This window comes from Protomyctophum bolini (genome assembly GCF_963924005.1).
Source record: "Protomyctophum bolini genome assembly, chromosome: 17".
In the NCBI taxonomy this organism is placed as follows: Eukaryota; Metazoa; Chordata; class Actinopteri; order Myctophiformes; family Myctophidae; genus Protomyctophum; species Protomyctophum bolini.
This window is the reverse complement of record NC_137878.1, coordinates 8165326-8182929: the sequence shown is the minus strand read 5'-3', so window position 1 is coordinate 8182929 and position 17604 is coordinate 8165326. Positions and strand designations below refer to the sequence as shown.

At 44.1% G+C, this 17604-nt stretch overlaps 1 protein-coding gene across 1 annotated transcript in view; it reads right to left on the bottom strand.

Annotated features, from left to right (window-relative positions):
* The window catches only part of satb1a (SATB homeobox 1a), a gene marked incomplete at both ends in the record, with an annotated part of 25747 nt that extends 22491 nt beyond the window's left edge, over positions 1–3256 (bottom strand). The window contains 2 exons of the mRNA XM_080787059.1: positions 1375–1557; positions 3022–3256. Coding sequence (XP_080643185.1) covers positions 1375–1557; positions 3022–3256 — 418 coding nt within the window. The remainder of the gene's footprint in view (positions 1–1374; positions 1558–3021) is intronic.
* Positions 3257–17604: the final 14348 nt, after the last annotated feature.

The following is a 17604-nucleotide window of genomic DNA, read 5'->3' as shown; positions in this document are numbered from 1 at the left end:
CAGTGTGTGTCCAGTGGAAACCTCGTATGAATCTGATCTCAGGTCAGAATGGGTTAATACAAAATATACAGGCATAGATAAATAAGTCCTTTTTTGGGTGAACTGCTGCTCCTTTGAACTCAGAGGGCCACGGGGCAAAATGCGCACACAGGACTCGCAGTCGTATATATACAACGCGTACAAGACAAGCAGAGTAAAACTAGACCACAGATATTATAAATGTCACGCTTGTAATATTTCGACGTTAGCGCGCAGCGCTGATAAAATATACAATACTTACCGAGGGGGGGGGGGGGGGGAAGGAAGCGAGGAACCATGTGCGTGGGTCTAATGTGCCAGTGTGTAGTCGTGACAAATGATAATGCTACATGTACAGTAACGGCTGTAAATACTACACACCGAACACGCATCCCCATTGCCACGGCGGCTGCAGCGTGCTCGTAAAGAACACTGAGCGTATACACTCCATTTTGCAAAGGCAAGCATGCAGACACATAGGAACAGAGTGATGGTAATTATACAGAGGAAGATACATAATAAGTTAGTGCAGCTACAGTAGGCCGACGTGTGTGTGGAGGATATAGAGGGTGATAAATATTCACGCGAGCCGACTGAGAGAGAGGCTCTTCAGCACACCTACATGTGGTTATGGCTGCTGAGCATAATAGTGTGTCTGTACCTGCACTTTGCCAGGGCATATAGTACACCGCCTTTTGTATGCGTGTGTATGCGCGTGTGTGTGTGTGTGTGTGTGTGTGTGTGTGTGTGTGTGTGTGTGTGTGTGTGTGTGTGTGTGTGTGTGTGTGTGTGTGCGTGCGTGCGTGTGTAGTAAGAATGTTTAGGGCGACCATCGAGCCGATTCTACACTATGGCTCCGAGACATGTTCACTTTCAAACATATTAGAGAAAACGGCTGGATGGCACTTAACACCAAGTCTTCTAATAAATGAGAGCGCAAAATCTCTCTTGGAAGAGAAGAGCCGCACCCATCGACTTCTCTAATATATGGCAACCTTCCCCGTGTTTCTTCACTATAGTCTTCACTAGTCTGATCCAGAAGAACACCGTTTGCCGGCCGCTGAGCTGATCATGAGGTTATATCTTCCCCTTCTTCTCTGGTGGAATCCTATATGCCTCAAAGCAGACCAGAGGTATAGAAAACATGTCGTTCCCTGATCATGTCATCATCGCTATATAGGGACACATGCATCAGTAATCAAGAACGGGGGGATGATGATGGCAATGAAGGACCGGGAAGTCTGGCGTGGCATTTTGAAATCCATTATCTCGACCGCGGTCGAAAAATGATGATGATGGCGTGTGTCTGTGTATGTGTGTATGTGTGTGTGCGCGTGCATGCGTGCGTGCGTATACCTTTGGCTTGCGCCGCGGAGCTGTGCGAGTAACCCAGGGACAGCAGGGCCATCTCTATCAGCTGGTTGAACAGCAGGTCCCTCCTGACCAGCACGAATTCGGCGTGCTCCTCTCTCCTCTCCCTCTCCCTGGCGGCCGGGCTCTCCCGGTGCTCCACCACACAGAACACGGGCAGCAGGCTCCCTATAGGTATGGGTCGACGGTACGGGACAATCATGACACTCAAATTGACAAACACAACACTATAGACACAGGCTATATACTCATCTTCATGCTCCACCTTTTGTCGTACCGGTTTTCCATCAAATACATGAGGTACTACACTATATGCTCCACTGGTCTGCAACTCTGTCTCTGGGCTGTATTTTGCGTGTCTTAAGTACCAGGTCTTATTCCCTAACTTGAGTAAACTAAAGACCTGGAGGCGTGGTCAATGCTCTTTGGCCACTCAGAATAGCCAAATGGCATTGATCACGCCTCCAGGTCTTTAGTTTACTCAAGTTAGGGAATAAGACCTGGTACTCTCTTAACCCATTTAGACCTGACGTCGAAAAAAAAGAAAACAAACGTTGGCTCTGAAAGAATATATAATATGCAAAGATTTGTGCCGCATTTTTACGATTTTTCAGAAAATAGCAGACCTATACAAGCTCGTAGCGCGCCACTCGGTGGCGTTTTATGAGCTTGTAGATCTGCTATTTTTCAATAGCTAAAATTATAACATAATGCTTATTGTTATAAAACACCAAAAGGGGTTCCCGGCCCAGACTGGGTTAATTCATAGAAGAACAAATTGAAGTTGTTTATGTTCTGATTAATCCGATCACTTAAATTATTCTTATTCTTATTCTGATTATTATCTCTTCCCTGTTTTGTTATTTATTTTTATTATAATTTTTTTTGCATAATAATAGAAGCCGATATGACAACTATGTTGACAATACTGTCTCGATAATAAAGTAAGTGTCTTTTCAATCATGTTCTCGGCCTTTTCTTTATACTATGCAATCATGTTATCCGTATAATAATATCATCGTATATAATAAGCCCTTTGGGCTTCTTGTCTCCTCCTAGCACTTTCCTTTTCTATTGTCTCTCTCTACTTTCCCTTTTGTATCGTTTTTATACTGAGCTAAATCAAATCAAACCAAATCAAGAGTTAAATAACTGTGTGACTGTGGTATTGGGATTATTTCCCCAATCTTGCACGATCGTGAAACTCGCGCGACTGTGAAAATTGAGTAAATATTCCCAGCCAGTGACCACCACCACACTCCAGCAGAGTTGGGCTGACTATATAACATCGACTAACAACAACAAAGAGTAACTATATATGCCTTATCTGTTTCATCTATACTTCCTGGAATCAGACGGAACTTCATCTGATAACAACACTGATAACCATCTCCCATATAATGGTTCTCTTTCTCTCTGACTATATAGGCAGCTATATACAGTATCCACACTTTTCCTGGGCTGTGTGTGCTCCAGTTCCTGTCGATTTGATCCAATGAAAGCCAATGAAACTGGTCAGATGACCAATGATATCCAATTAAATCAACAGGAACTGGAGCACACACAGCCCAGGAAAAGTGTGGATAGCTCTGGTCCATATAGCTATAATAACTGGGCAACAACAATGCATACCTCTCTTATGCCAGCTCTTGCTCAGTGGCCTCGGCGAAGCGGGTTTCTGGGCTGGAGGAGGAGGAGGAGGAGGATGAGGAGGAGGAGGAACCGGGGCTTTGGGCCCTGGACTCCCCCCCTGCCTGCTCCTCTCGTGGTTCTGGTCCAACCTGGCCAGCTTGGCCGGGGGAGGCCGGGTGTCGAGCACCGGATCGCAGCCTCGATCGGGTGGCCTGGTTCCGTTGCAGGAGTCCATCTTGTTGGGGCGTCCTTTTAGTGACACCTCCGATCACACACACGCACGCACGCACACAGACGCACGCGCGCACACACACACACACACACACACACACACACACACACACACACACCTGAGGATCAATGGAGAGTATAAGACAATAAGGGTAAGACAGTGTAGCATTATAATAAGAGCAACAAATTAACAATAGGTTACATTATGATTTAGGACTTTCTTTTTTAGGTTAAGAGGGCCACTTTAACATTGTTGATAATGTCAGACAAAAACTATTTCGTCTCACACTACAATAACATATAGTGACCTGTAATGTATACATGCTTCTGTTCTGTCCGACTCCAACGGGACTGGGCGGTGGGGAGTAAATCCGGGTCAGAATTTAGAAATGACCTTCACACAAAAAACTAAAATGCGACGATCGAGGACACACGCACACACACACACACACACACACACACACACACTTGACTTCTGGTATAGTGCTAGTGCGTGCTGCGACACCTTTCAACATGACAAACCTCCCGGATCTCCATGCATGGAAAAGTAACGCTGTCTCATTCCGTTCATTTGCGGGACCAAATAAAGCGAGCAATCTTGTTCATTATAAATCCTCTACTACGATGAAGTTTCCCAAAGCAAAAAGACCAACCTGTTTCAGCCCCACCAGCGCAACGTACGTGAACGCTCATGGAGCATGCGGTGGAGGAGCCGTCAACAGCCGTCAGCCCGAAACTAACAAATCAACCAGGTATAGCCTATATACATCCATCCATTCCACATGGCACACAAAATGCATGTTTATCCTTTCAGTCTGCGCGAGAGGTACAAAAAAACACACACACCTGTGTCCCACACGTCGCGACGCGATGTGTGTAGTCTTAACTACAACTCTATTATGAAGGATGAGCTCCGACCCTCGCCGTCACTTGATGCTACTAAAAGTCGTTCGGTCGCCGGCATCATAAATCGTGTGTGGTGGACGGTGGCGGTGGGGATGGTGCAGGTGTCTTCAGGTCTTCACTGATTTGGTTTCGCCCCGGCGTTCGACCGTCCATATCCATTCACAACACTGTCCGGCGTGCATGCAGCATCGCGTAGCGCTGTGCCGCTGAACTGACGCTCAATTTAGCGTACCGTCAAGTTATAGGTCAGTCATAGGCTACTGTACTGTCTCATATCATATCCAAAAGACCTTTACAAGCTGCTGCTGCTGCTGCTGTGGAGGAACCAGCTGGTGAGACCGAGAGAACAATACAGTATAGCGGAATAGCGATCCATGTTGTTGTTCTTTTTGATCTAGAGAATCTATAACTGGTCCTCCTGAGGTCCTCTCGATCTCTTAATTCTGTCACAGCGCTGCATGCACAGCCAACAAAATCAGATTGTGGAAAGCAGGCTTTCAATTGTTGGTTGCACTTACAAGCCCTGCGCGAACGACACAGCGCGCACGCACGCGCGCGCACACACACGCACGCACGCACACGTCACACACACACACACACACACACACACACACACACGCACACACACACACAGAGAGAGACTCATAAAAGCAAAGGACCCAGCTGTATTAGCATATGGTGTAATAATGAATTCACTAGCGCGCCGCGTAAATGTATTAAATCTGACAATTGCGCATAAATGTATTTATTATTTTCTGCTGCATGCTGTGTGAGTGCACTTGTTATTGTCTTTAGGGTTGTTCTCCAAACTCTCCATGGAAACAGAGGAATAGGCAAATGTGGAAGTTATATAGTGACTTGGGCTGTCATTAACTTCTCAAAAGACATTTTATTTCCACATCATTTGCCTATATGGTTTATTTATGTTTAATGTGTAGACAGTTCTTTCTTATTGTATATGCAACAACAGTGAACATGTAGCCTATGCCAAGCAAGGGGCCCCAGAAATGAAATATCAATATTGTGCTTCTTCATCACATTATCATTTATATGCAGGCGATAATCCCTGATGACGATGAGATGATAGTGATATAGAAATAGTTGATATATACAAAAGTAATCACTGACTTGACTTTTACATGTCAATGGACCATGTTCATCAGATTGTAAATGTTTGTAATACACTTACTCAACTGTACACTAATCACTTAAAAGCAGCCTAAGTGAGTTGAGCCCATCTGAGGACGACCCAGAGAGAGAGTGAGTGAGTGGAAAAACAGAATGACTCTGAAAGTCTGACTCTGACAATCTTGACTAAGGAAGATTAAGGACCGTAATGGAAACAAGTTATAACCTTCTTTTTGTTTTTATCCTTTTGATTATGGTGCGGGTCAGATGTATATTATTATACATGTGTAGGCCTGACGTCGAAAAAAATTAAAAAGTCTTCTGAAAGAATATCATATTCAAATATTTGTGCCACGATTTTTCACGCCTTTTCAAAAATAGCAGACCTACAAGCTCATAGCGCGCCACTCGGTGGCGCGCTATGAGCTTGTAGATCTGCTATTTTTTTCAATAGCTAAAGTATAACATATAATAATGCTCATAGTTAAAACACCAAAACGGGTTCCCGTCCAGAAGGGTGTTTAAGATTTTATCTCATCATCAATAAAGACATCAATCAATCAATCAATCAATCAATCAATCAATCAATCGACCAATCGATGGAACAGATGGAGAAAGAAAAAAAAGTAATACTATACCTTGAGGTTTTGAAAGCAGTTGTATTATTATTATTATTAAATTCCCATGGAGTCTCTATAGAGACAGTGCAGCGGACGGTGCTGTGCAGGTCCAGGCAGCAGCAGCAGCACGGTTCTGGTCTGGGTCTGGGTCTGGGTCTGGGTCTGGGTCTGGGGTGCTGCTTTTACAGAATTCCACCATGCAGTCGCATCACCACCATGCACCGCTGGAACTGCATGTCAACCTGCCTCTACAATACTACTGTCTGTCTGCTGCTACACCCAACAACTGCTGCCTCAGGTCTCTCCCAAAGTGTGCACTGACTATAGACAGACACCTTCTCTCAGTCGCACAACATGCACAAAACAAGGGGGTGGAGTGATAGCATAATATAGTGATGTTTGTTTGTGCGCGTGCGTGCGAGTGTGTGAGAGAGATAGAGAGAGACAGAGAGAGAGAGAGAGAGCATTCACACCGTTAGATATGAGTCAGAATAAGACCTGACTTGCGCCAATGACACGTTGGAAATCAGAGTGGTTATAGCTGACTGTGTCACTATATACACGGCAGGAGGAAAGTGTCAACAACATGGTGGAGGAGGATGTGTATATACCACAAAGTAACTGTATATATATATACAGTATATAGGGGTCGACAGAAAGACAAGCGGAACGGTATGACGGAGAGACGGACGGACGGATGAAAAGAGAGAAACAGTATAACAAAAGAGACAAAGAGATACAGTATATATAAAGGGACAGGTGTCGGGGAGGGATAAAGGAATACGGTCGCTGTAGTACTTTTGCCTAATTAGACCATTCTGACCTGAGATCAGATTCTAAAAAGATGTCTTCTATATACATCCTGACAGTTTTTTGGAAAAAGCCTATGTTTCTGTGTCAGTCGTTCTTCGATTTTTCAAAAATAGCAGACCTATACAAGCTCGTATAGCGCAAGCTTGTATAGGTCTGCTATTTTTGAAAAATCGCTATGAGATGAGCTATGAGATCTGATATTTTTCAATAGCTAAAGCATATAACATAATGCTAACACCAGAAGGGGTTCTTCTCGCCCAAAATGGGTTAGACAAAGTGAATTAGCTATCTCCCCAGCCAGAACGAGTCATGGCTGGTTACACATCATTCATGCTGACTAATTTAGAGAGAGAGAGAGATGTCACTCAGCTAAACCCCAGCGTGCGTGTGCGCGCGCGCGCGCGCGTGTGTGTGTGCGTGCGTGCGTGCGTGTGCAGGCGTGTGTGTGTGTGTGTGCCTGTGTGGTGGGCGCGTGCGTGACTGTGGGCACACAAGTGCACGTGCAAGGTCGTGCAAATGTGTGTGTTCACACACACCTAATTGTACCTGGCATGTAGGGCTTATGTGCTTATATGTGTCGAGTATTTAATCTGTGCTAGTATATTCAAATGATATGCCCTTTCCTCGTGTGTGTGTGTGTGTGTGTGTGCGCGCGTGCGTGCGTGCGTGCGTGCGTGCGCACACTCTCGCGCACGTGCAAGTGTGCTGCACATCATGCATGCATTTGTGTGTGCACGCATCGTGTGCTTGTTGTGCATTGGCGTTCGTGTGTTTTTCCCTAATCTCCCTCTTTCCCCTCACTTCTCGTCCTATCAGTGCAGCTCGCTACTACATCGTTACCGAGGCTGGCATGCTAAATGATAATTAAGACCATTACACGCTCACAGAGCGTGCTACACAACACCGGCGCGGCGCGCATACACACAGCTCCTTCATTCGGAGCCCCCCCCCCCTCGTCTCGGGGGGATTCCCCCCCTTACCTCGCTCGTATTATACTCCCACCACAGTCGTGTATCTCTCCCAAATTAGGTTAGATTTTCATTCCACCTCTTTCAACCGTTGTTGTGGATGTGATGCGGTTATTATAAAGTCATGATGTGGTTATACTGCGGGGGGCCCCCAGCACGCGGATGCTGGATGAGACAGGGCTATATAAGGCCTCATGCTGGCACAGCTACACACACAAGAGCAGACGAGAGCGACCGTCGGCGACACATGTACCGGTTCGAATGGACGCTCGAGCGCCAGCGCATGTGTCCGTGACGTGTACACAGTTGTACACACGCGCAGCGTATACACACATTAATGCATCAATGAGAGCACACATGCATGCGCACCAGCCGACAGGCGTATAGACGTATAGTGTCAGTGCGTGTGACACACACAAAGACAGAGGCTATATACCAAGTATAACTCAGTTACCTGTACTGTGTGTGTACTGTAATTATACCGGCCCTGTTCACTCCCAAGTTCACACCCATCTCTGAACTCTAGGCGTCTATCTATATCTTAAAACACATTGAAACACACACCTTTACCATCAGCCCCGTGTATATGAGCCTCGATCGTCAGGGATCTAATCTGAAGCATCTTACCCTAGAAACCCCATTTCTTGCGCAAGTTATACCGTATTAGAGATGCATACAATGAAGCTTATCGCTGACATTGTGCTGGATGGAGCCCATGCTTGAAGACACCTCTCCTCTCCTCGGGTTTCCCTTGACTCTGAGGGCGTGGACCGGGCTCCTCCTTGGCCTTGATAATGCACCGGCGCTTGGTGTCAGGTGTTATATAGCCAGGACAACTGTACCCCGGGGTTAAGGCGGATTGCCTATTGAACCCATCAAAGGATCACACTCAAATGAACCATAGCAAGGCCTTTATGGCCTCCTTAATAGGGGAGGTTCAGGGAACTAAATTGAAGGCACTCTCCTGTAGATATCGGATGATGAGACGGAGGGCGGATCGTTTTAGCGTTTTGTCTGTAATTAGCAGTCACGAACAGCATTCAAGGCCTGTGACCTACTGACATGATGTTGGGCGACAATGTCAGAGATTAAAATAGGGTGCATTTTTGCATCCCAAAACGCAGTAAAACAACAAGTACTGTACTGTTTTTTTTATTCTAGTTTATTTTGCTATAGCTTTAGTTATAATAATAATTTCTTCTTCTGTTTTCTACATGAATATAACCACATTATACAGGAAATAGAGCATGCACCTCCACTCTAGCCCGCAGGTGCTGGACAAAAGGCAGTACAAGAGGATAAAATAGAGTCTGCAACACTGGTATGAAAAACTCAGCTCCACTGGTTTATTTGACTCAACGTTGCGTCTATTTATACTCATCGAAACGTTGAGTCAAATAAACCAGTGGAGCTGAGTTTTTCATACCAGTGTTGCGGACTCTAAATGCTGCGATTTGTAAAAAAAAATGGCAAAATATGACTCCTATAACGTCGTTGAAGTGGGACTCATAAAATGTCCCTGGGACTCACCTAAAAGAGCATCCCTGCATTCCGGGACTCATTACATTGAAATCCTATTATTTACATCACTGTTCGTTTTTTTGGGGAGACATCAGGATATTATGCAGTGATTGGCATTGGCTTGCATGTTTGTCAGAAGGGAAGAGTGGTGGGAAATGTTGTTAGAAAAGTAATAAACACATCTTTTTTTTTTTTGCAGTTTTGGAGCAAGTTACTTTAAAAATGTAATGTCTTACTTTGACTATTACAATAAAGGCAGAGAAAGCCCTTTCCTCCCAGGTATACTGGCCGTGGTAACATCCAGGTGGTTGGCTTCACTTGACCAGAAGGAATGGGAGGGGACATAATGTTGGAGAACTTAGATTTTAGATCGAGCCAGATTATCGAGTGACTTGTAGGCCAGGTAGTTAACAGGATTTTGTAGTGGATTCTTTGTTTGACAGGGAGCCAGTGTACGTCGTGGAGGACAGGTGGAATAGAACATAAGAAAGCTAATAAAGTATAGGTATATGCGCATGCGTAAAGTGAGTGTCAAATTGCATGGGCTGTCATGGCCAGAAATAGTTTCTTGCTTTTTCGGTATTTAGAATTTAAAGTCTATTCACTTAAGTCTAATTAATTGAATGTCAGACGAGTTGTTTCTAACTGAATTATTGAGAAAGTAATGTATTACTTGATATGCGTATAGTAACTGTTATATGATTTGGAAAAGTACTATTACATAACACTAACAGGTACTGATGAAATACTTTACCCCATACATTATTCAACGGAGAATAGGGGAGCAGTTATAATGTCTTGGGTGCATTTTTTGTGTAATTTTTTTTTTTTACAGAATAATATATGATTTGTGTGTGCACATTTGTGTTTGTGAGTGTGTGTGTGTGTGTGTGTGTGTGTGTGTGTGTGTGTGTGTGTGTGTGTGTGTGTGTGTGTGTCTCTGCATGCGTCATTCCTGTTAGTCAAGGTATATGTGCTAAAAGAAGTGCTTTATCAGTGTCAAGGTTAAGGTTAGGTTTAGGTATAGTTTTACTGAGGTTAAGGTTATGTTTAGGTATAGTTTTACTGAGGTTAAGGTTATGTTTAGGTATAGTTTTACTGAGGTTAAGGTTAGGGTTAGGTTTAGGTATATAGTTTTACTGAGGTTAAGGTTAGGGTTAGGGTTAGTTTTAGGTATAGTTTTACTGAGGTTAAGGTTAGGGTTAGGTTTAGATATAGTTTTACTGAGGTTAAGGTTAGGGTTAAGTTTAGGTATATAGTTTTACTGAGGTTAGGGTTAGGTTTAGGCGACTACACAGCGACTGGCCAGTCACAGCGCACCCTCTACGTCACTAGTCTGTACTCAACCTGGCAGAAACAAAACTGCCTTTAGAGGAGTTGTAGGCGGTGTAGGCCAGGGTTTTCATAGTAATGTTGGGAGTAGCAATCACTCTCTACTTCCTGGCCGACATATACTGTAGGATGTGATAAAAAAAAGTCAAATTCTGCGAGAATCATTTCCTTTTTGAGAATGAGGGTAAAAATGCAAATGAGATATTGCACCTTGTGTCAAGGAAGATGAATGTCATGAATGTTTGGTGGTTGGAGTCAAACTGAGAACTGGCCTCAATAGATTTCAGCTTCTGTTATCAAGCTGTTTCAATAGTTTGACCAGCACTCACACTACACTTTCCTAACACAGTAGATGCATGCAACGACATGTCTCCATTCCTTTAGTGCCCTTAACTGGCACCAAAACCCATATTAGTGTCCTAGTACTGTCTAATACTAAAAGTAATTGCCGGCCGGGGATCGAACCCCGGGGCACTCTAACCACAAGGCCACTGAGCTATGGGTGTTATGGACAACTCCTCCTGAGAACTACGACTAAAACATTATTTTTAACGTTGCCACTAATGTTGGAGCAGCCATAAACTATACACAGGTTCATCTCGATGTTCTGGGCATCTTTGTAATGTTAGTGTGTTAGTAAAAAGCAGGTAAAAGAGTAAAGATTGAGGCAGAGTAAACATCAGTTACTCTGCCGTTCACTGTAGTGGAAGAGAAGATGCGCCTGGTGAGGGTTTAAACCCTGCAGCTACGTCGAGTCCGCCTACACAGGAAATACGAAAGGTGAGACAGTCTCATGGTGAGACCATGAGACCCGTTCCTGGATTCGTCTATAGCTCCTCTGCCTTCTGACCTGAGATCAGATTCATACGAGGTTTCTACTGGACACACACACACTGGTCTGATTAACCCGTTCTGACCTGAGATCAGATTCTAAAAATGTCAGGCGTTCTTCGATTTTTTTCAAAAAAATAGCAGACCTACAAGCTCGTAGCGCGCCACTCGGTGGCGCGCTATGAGCTTGTAGATCTGCTATTTTTAAATAGCTAAAGCACGACATGATGCTATAACACCAAAATGAGTTCCCGTTCAGAATGGGATAATAGGCAGGTGACAAGCTCATGGGTGGCAGACACTAGTGGTCAGTATAAGCTTCAGATGATGGTCCTTGATCTTGTCTGTCACTCTCAGCATGCTTTCTTTTTTTTTTTGCCATGTTGGAGTAAGTTACTTTAAAAATGTTCAATTGTAAGAAATAGTGTATGTTACACTATTACAGAGAAAGCCCGCCTATCCTCCCAGGTACTATACGTGGCCTGAGACTTTTGAACAGGTGTGCTGTGACACCTCACTGAACACCTCTGTGTGGGCCTAGACGGGTCACCAGCTGGGGACCACCATTCATCAACGTTTCGCTCCTTTAACCCCAGTTAGACTCAAAGACTGCACTGCCAGAAGAGTGCAGGCATTAAAGGACCACTTCACCACTTTTCAACCTATCTTCATAATTATAATAGGTCCTCACTAATACTCATGATAAAATGGCACGATTTTTTTTCTACTCAGTCTGTGTCTCATAGGAGGGCTGTGATATGCCCCGATATGACTGATGTATAGTCCGGAGTGTTCTTTTAACTCAGATTGAGTTAAACTCTATATTATGTCATTTTATTGAGTGAATAATAGTTATTTTGTCCATTCTGTATGGTCGAGTATAATGTTAATACAATACAAACTTATTACGTGTATACATACAGTGATATTCTGTCATTCTGAGGGTTAATTTTTCCAATTTAATTAATTTAATACTGCGCTTTGCTGTCGTGCCTTTACTGAGAGGACACTCTGGGACACAATGACTCACCCACCACTCAACTGGCTCCTCACGCAAAACGAAAGTATGGCAAACGCACGCACGCACGCATGCACGCACACACACACACACACACACACACACACACACACACACACACACACACACACACACACACACGCGTGTGCAAACTGGGACAAAAAGGCAGAGAGGAGCATGTACTGATTGCACACTCACAGCTCTGCGCACAAAGATATGCAGATTTGCACGCAAAAACAGAAACATTTGCTGACACTTGCATATGTACGAAACATAATGCATGGATAAAAAAAGGCACACACACACACACACACACACACACACACACACACACACACACACACACACACACACACACACACACACTCACTCAGGAGGAGTGCAGTGATCAGGCATAAGTGATGTGAGTGTAAGTAAGCACTTCATTAAGCAGGTGATGAAGCCTCACTGTGGGTTGTCTGTCTGTTTTCATTTTATCAGCTTGCACTTCTTATAGGAGTATCATTGTGTATATCACAACTTCCATATATTTGGCTTACCTTTCAGGGATGCGTGCGAGTGCGACTGTGTGTATGTGTATGTGTGCGTGTGCTTGCGCGCGCGCGCGTGTGTGTGTACATGCGCGCGCATGTGCAGGTGGGTGTGTGGGTGAATCGACAATGTCACAATAAATACAACAATTAAAACAGACACTTGATGCTCGTTGCAGCACTTGACTCCAGTGTGGTGGCAATTGGACTGACCCAGATTAGCGCTCGCTCGCCTGTTTTGTCATGTCCTTGCCTTTCCTTTGTGTGCCTGTCTTTGTGAATATGTGCGCGTGTGTGTGTGTGTGTGTGTGTGTGTGTGTGTGTGTGTGCGCGCGCGCGCACTCGCGTGTGCATGTGCGTGCGTCCGTATCTGTCTGTCTGTCTGGACGTCCATGTTTTTGATAGCCTATACTATATAATACAGTAGCAGTTATATTGTTGCCTCAAATACGTTTGGCCCTCAGTTAATATATACCCAAAATACATAGAACCCAAAGACAATAATAGTTTTAGGCCAACCACTTTTACGGAGCGGTGCCCGTCTTGTGACGTCAGAACAGATCCATATATGGAGATATAGGGGTGTGGTCAGGTGCGGTCCAGACGAGGCCGGGCAGAGGCTTTTTGTGCTGGTTCTGGACAACCCCGGAAATGCGTGCAGTTATTATGTATGTGTCCCTTTTATGCCCAAATATGGAGTGCTGTGATGCCAGAACAGGCCAGCCTATGGAGCTCTGTGTCAGGCTCCATATATAGGGACCCTGGGCAGGGGCCATGTCCAGAGCCCCGGGCGATGGTTTTTGTTATTTTAACACTTGCATTAATTTGGATATAGCCATACTTTGTTGTTTTTTTGAGGGCCCTCCTATATGTCCAGCTTTTCGTGTTTGTGTTCAACACAACAAACGTTGAAGATAAAAGTGAGGACAGAAAACAAGTGAAGACGCAATTGGTGATTGGCCCGGAATGACATGCGTGATGATTTGATTGGCATGAGCACGGAATGTGATTTATATAGATGTATGATATTATGATAAATAAGCACGGGTGTGGTTTTATTATTTTTGAGGGGCTATGTGCCCAGCTTTGTGTGAATCATAGCGATGATTTGATTGGTTGAGCAAAGTACATATTAAAGGATAAAAGGTGATTGGCCGGAATGTGATGATGTATGTATGATGATGTTGTATAAGAGTGCCCCTCACTTCAAACGAGTGTGATTGTTTTTTATGGATATGTTTTGGAATTCAATTTCAGTTAGGCTATAGCCTATATGCATTCATTTGCATCTCTCCATTTGACAGATTTAGCGTAGGCCTAATAATAGTTGGACGTTTTACCAGTGGCAGTATAGCTACTGGTCTGGGTTATCCTTCAGATAACCACATGAAGGCGCTGTTATGCAGCTAAACATTTTCACTTTAGGTTGCGCAAGAGATGTCAGTGTTTCCCAACTCTAGCCCTGCACCACGGCTGGGGTCTTTCTGCTATTAAGAGCTATTGTTCTGACCTGGAATTTCATCGACTTAGCGTAGCAGCTATTGAGGTATTTATTAACAATTTTCAGAATTACAGTACATTTCAAGCACAACTTAATACAAAAAACTGTTAACTGTGAGTGGATGACATGCACCATAAAGCATTACACTTGTTTACAAGAGGGTCCAACATTTTCAATTAATCATAACATTTAGAGACGACAAATATATATACACTTCTAACCAAAAACAGGAAATCATCATAAAGGAGGAAAAAGGGGGAAAACATATACAGTGAGGGGGAAAAGGAGCCAGTTTCGAACTTCAGCCATCCGTAGGTGCCCTTTGAGAGCGGTTTTGAAGGAGTCAAGGGATTCACATGTCTTAATGACAGTTGGTATAGGGCGTTCCACATTTATTTTGTGGCATAGGAGCTAAATTAATTTAGTCCCTTGTTTGTGGGTTGCACATGGTTTGTGTTGTGGGTGTGGGCTTCGTTGACATTATGGAAGTATTTAGACAGGGACATACATGGGTATCTTGGTTGGTGGTGTATCGAAACTTGTGGACCAGACCCATTGCAAGATGCTGTACTCTGTCGTCGTCCCTATAAGCCATTCCAGCCTATATCAAAGTGGGCAGGGGTGAGGTGGGTCCGGGGAGTGAGGCCAAGTATAGTAGCCTGACCAGTTTGTTTTGGGAAGTCTGGAGCCTTGTTTTAAGGGCCTTTGAGGTGCTGTGGTACCAAGAGGTGCAGGCATAGTCGAAGGAAACCTTGGGCTCCTGTTAGGGTCTTCAGGTACATGTTTTTGTTGACCAGTGAGGAGATGACATTTTTGATTACGTTGTGGGCCTCTGTGGCTCAGGAGGTAGAGCAGGTCGTCCAATGATCCATGGGTCGGCGGTTCGAATCCTGGCTCCTCCTGTCTACATGTCGAAGTGTCTTGGGCAAGACGTTTTATCACCGGAAAGATTTGCCTGGATGGAACCTATAGGTATAGGTAGGTCATTTCATCTTTTCGTGTGATAATATTGTCACCCACTCTAATAGAGAAGCCATCGACCATGCTGAGATTATTATTTGATCCAAAGAGAATGGATTCATTCATTCATTCATTCATTCATTCATGGACTTAACGTATATAGCAGTATTGAAGTATAGGCCTATACTATGTAGATGGGTATCAGGTATCGCCCCTAAACCATCTCGCCCCTCGATTTTCTTCCCGCTGTATTCTTTATTTTGTGTTTATACTGAGAATAAGGTTAGAAACAAGTTTAGGGTTAGGCATAGTCATGGGGTTAAGTTTAGAGCCTACATACGTCAGATCATCAGGGATTCAGGATTTTATGAAATATAGACCTATTATTATGTGACTTCAGTGCATGGATGTATTACTGACACAAACGTCATATAGGGCAGTGGTTTTCAACCAGTGGTCCGGAGACCACCATGTGGCCCTGCAGCTAAATGATGGAGAGTTGAAAACCAAATGCATGGACCCTATTTATAGATCTTTGAGAGCGTGTAATGAAACAAAAAAATGGACTTCATTTCATGCCCTCGAGAGTTAATTTATTGTTAAACATCTGCATTACTTAATTTAACAAGAAGTCGACACAATTATAGAGATTGTAGAACAATTGTTATTTTGATCACCGCATCAATACGGCATGTAATTGTGGACACTTTAATCTTATCCAACAACATATTCTTTAGTTTGGGGTCTGAGAGGCTATAAATGTCATCAAATGGTGGTCCGTGGCTCAAATGCAGAATACACAATGGTCCTTATTGATATGATGGAAAACCAGTATTTGGGTATCTATACCTTAATCTTACCAGCAGGTGGCGGCATAATCTCGTTTTCCTCGCGTCCATCATTGATACGGCCGTGTCAGGTCAGCTGTGTGCCCCAGCAGCGGCTGATTGATAATGATGATAACTTCAACTTGACTATAGTCAAATAGAAGAATATCTATATAGGATCTATAGTTTACTGTCTTATAAGTTTTTAAAGAAATGTGCCATATACTGCATGCATGCCTATATAGCCTGGCTGTATTGGCCAGCTCTTATATGCAATCAATGCTGCGGTGTCAAGGTGACCATAATGTGACAACGCAGCATTGATTGCACAGCCTACAGCTGGCCTATAGGCCAGGGTAGCCCTCAGTGTATTAGTCTCTAGTCTCTCTCTCTCTCTCCCTCTCTCTCTCTCTCTCTCTCTCTCTCTCTCTCTCTCTCTCTCTCTCTCTGTGTGCGTGTGCGTGTGCGCACGCGCGTTCGTGTCTCTTAGGCCTATATCAATATTTGTAAATTGACAAAACGTTTTTCCCCCCTATATTTACAAGAACACGGTATTCATGAAGATTAAATATGCATTTAGTCAAAAGAAAGCATGACCCTGCATGCACATGCAGCATGCCCAAATAAATCCCCAAACAAACGGTGTGAATTGATCCATTTGACATTTTTGTTGACTCTACAGTAACCGAAGAATTAAGGCATGTTGCACCAAATTGTAGCCTATATATATAGTATATATAGGCCTACTCTTTGAGTTGAAATAATTGGATTAATTAATTAATTAATTAATTAAGACTTTACTGTGTGGCTGTTTCTGTAAGGTATATTGTTTCTGGTCAACAACTTCTGACCTCTTGAGTCTTAATTGACTTCACAGTGAAACAGCCCCCGTTGGTCTCTCTCTCTCTCTCTCTCTCTCTCTCTCTCTCTCTCTCTCTCTCTCCCCCCCCCCCCCCTCCGCTCGGCCGTTGTTGATAGTGATGGATGTATCCGACCATTGCGCGTTGTGGAGAGACGAGACAGTGAGTCCATATAGCGGCCTAATAATAATGGCCCCGCTGACAGACTCTCCCTGGCTCTCACCTGAACCACACCTGCGGACATCACCTTCTCTCTCCACATCACGCAACAACAACACATAAGGGCTCCGTACGGTACAGTACAGTACACTGCCGTACATGTATACGCGGGAGCGCGCATCGCATGAATGCACCCTTGGATAGGTGGTTGTTGAGCAGCCGAGTTTACCTACCGGGGCATCTTTCTTTCTTCCCCCCGAGGCTAATGCGCGGTTGTTTTTAGCGGCGTCAATGGGAGCCTCTCTTCACGTTTTGAACGACTCGCGAACCTTCTCTTCCCGTAACTTTTGATGGGGACTTCGACAACAAGGAAGGAAA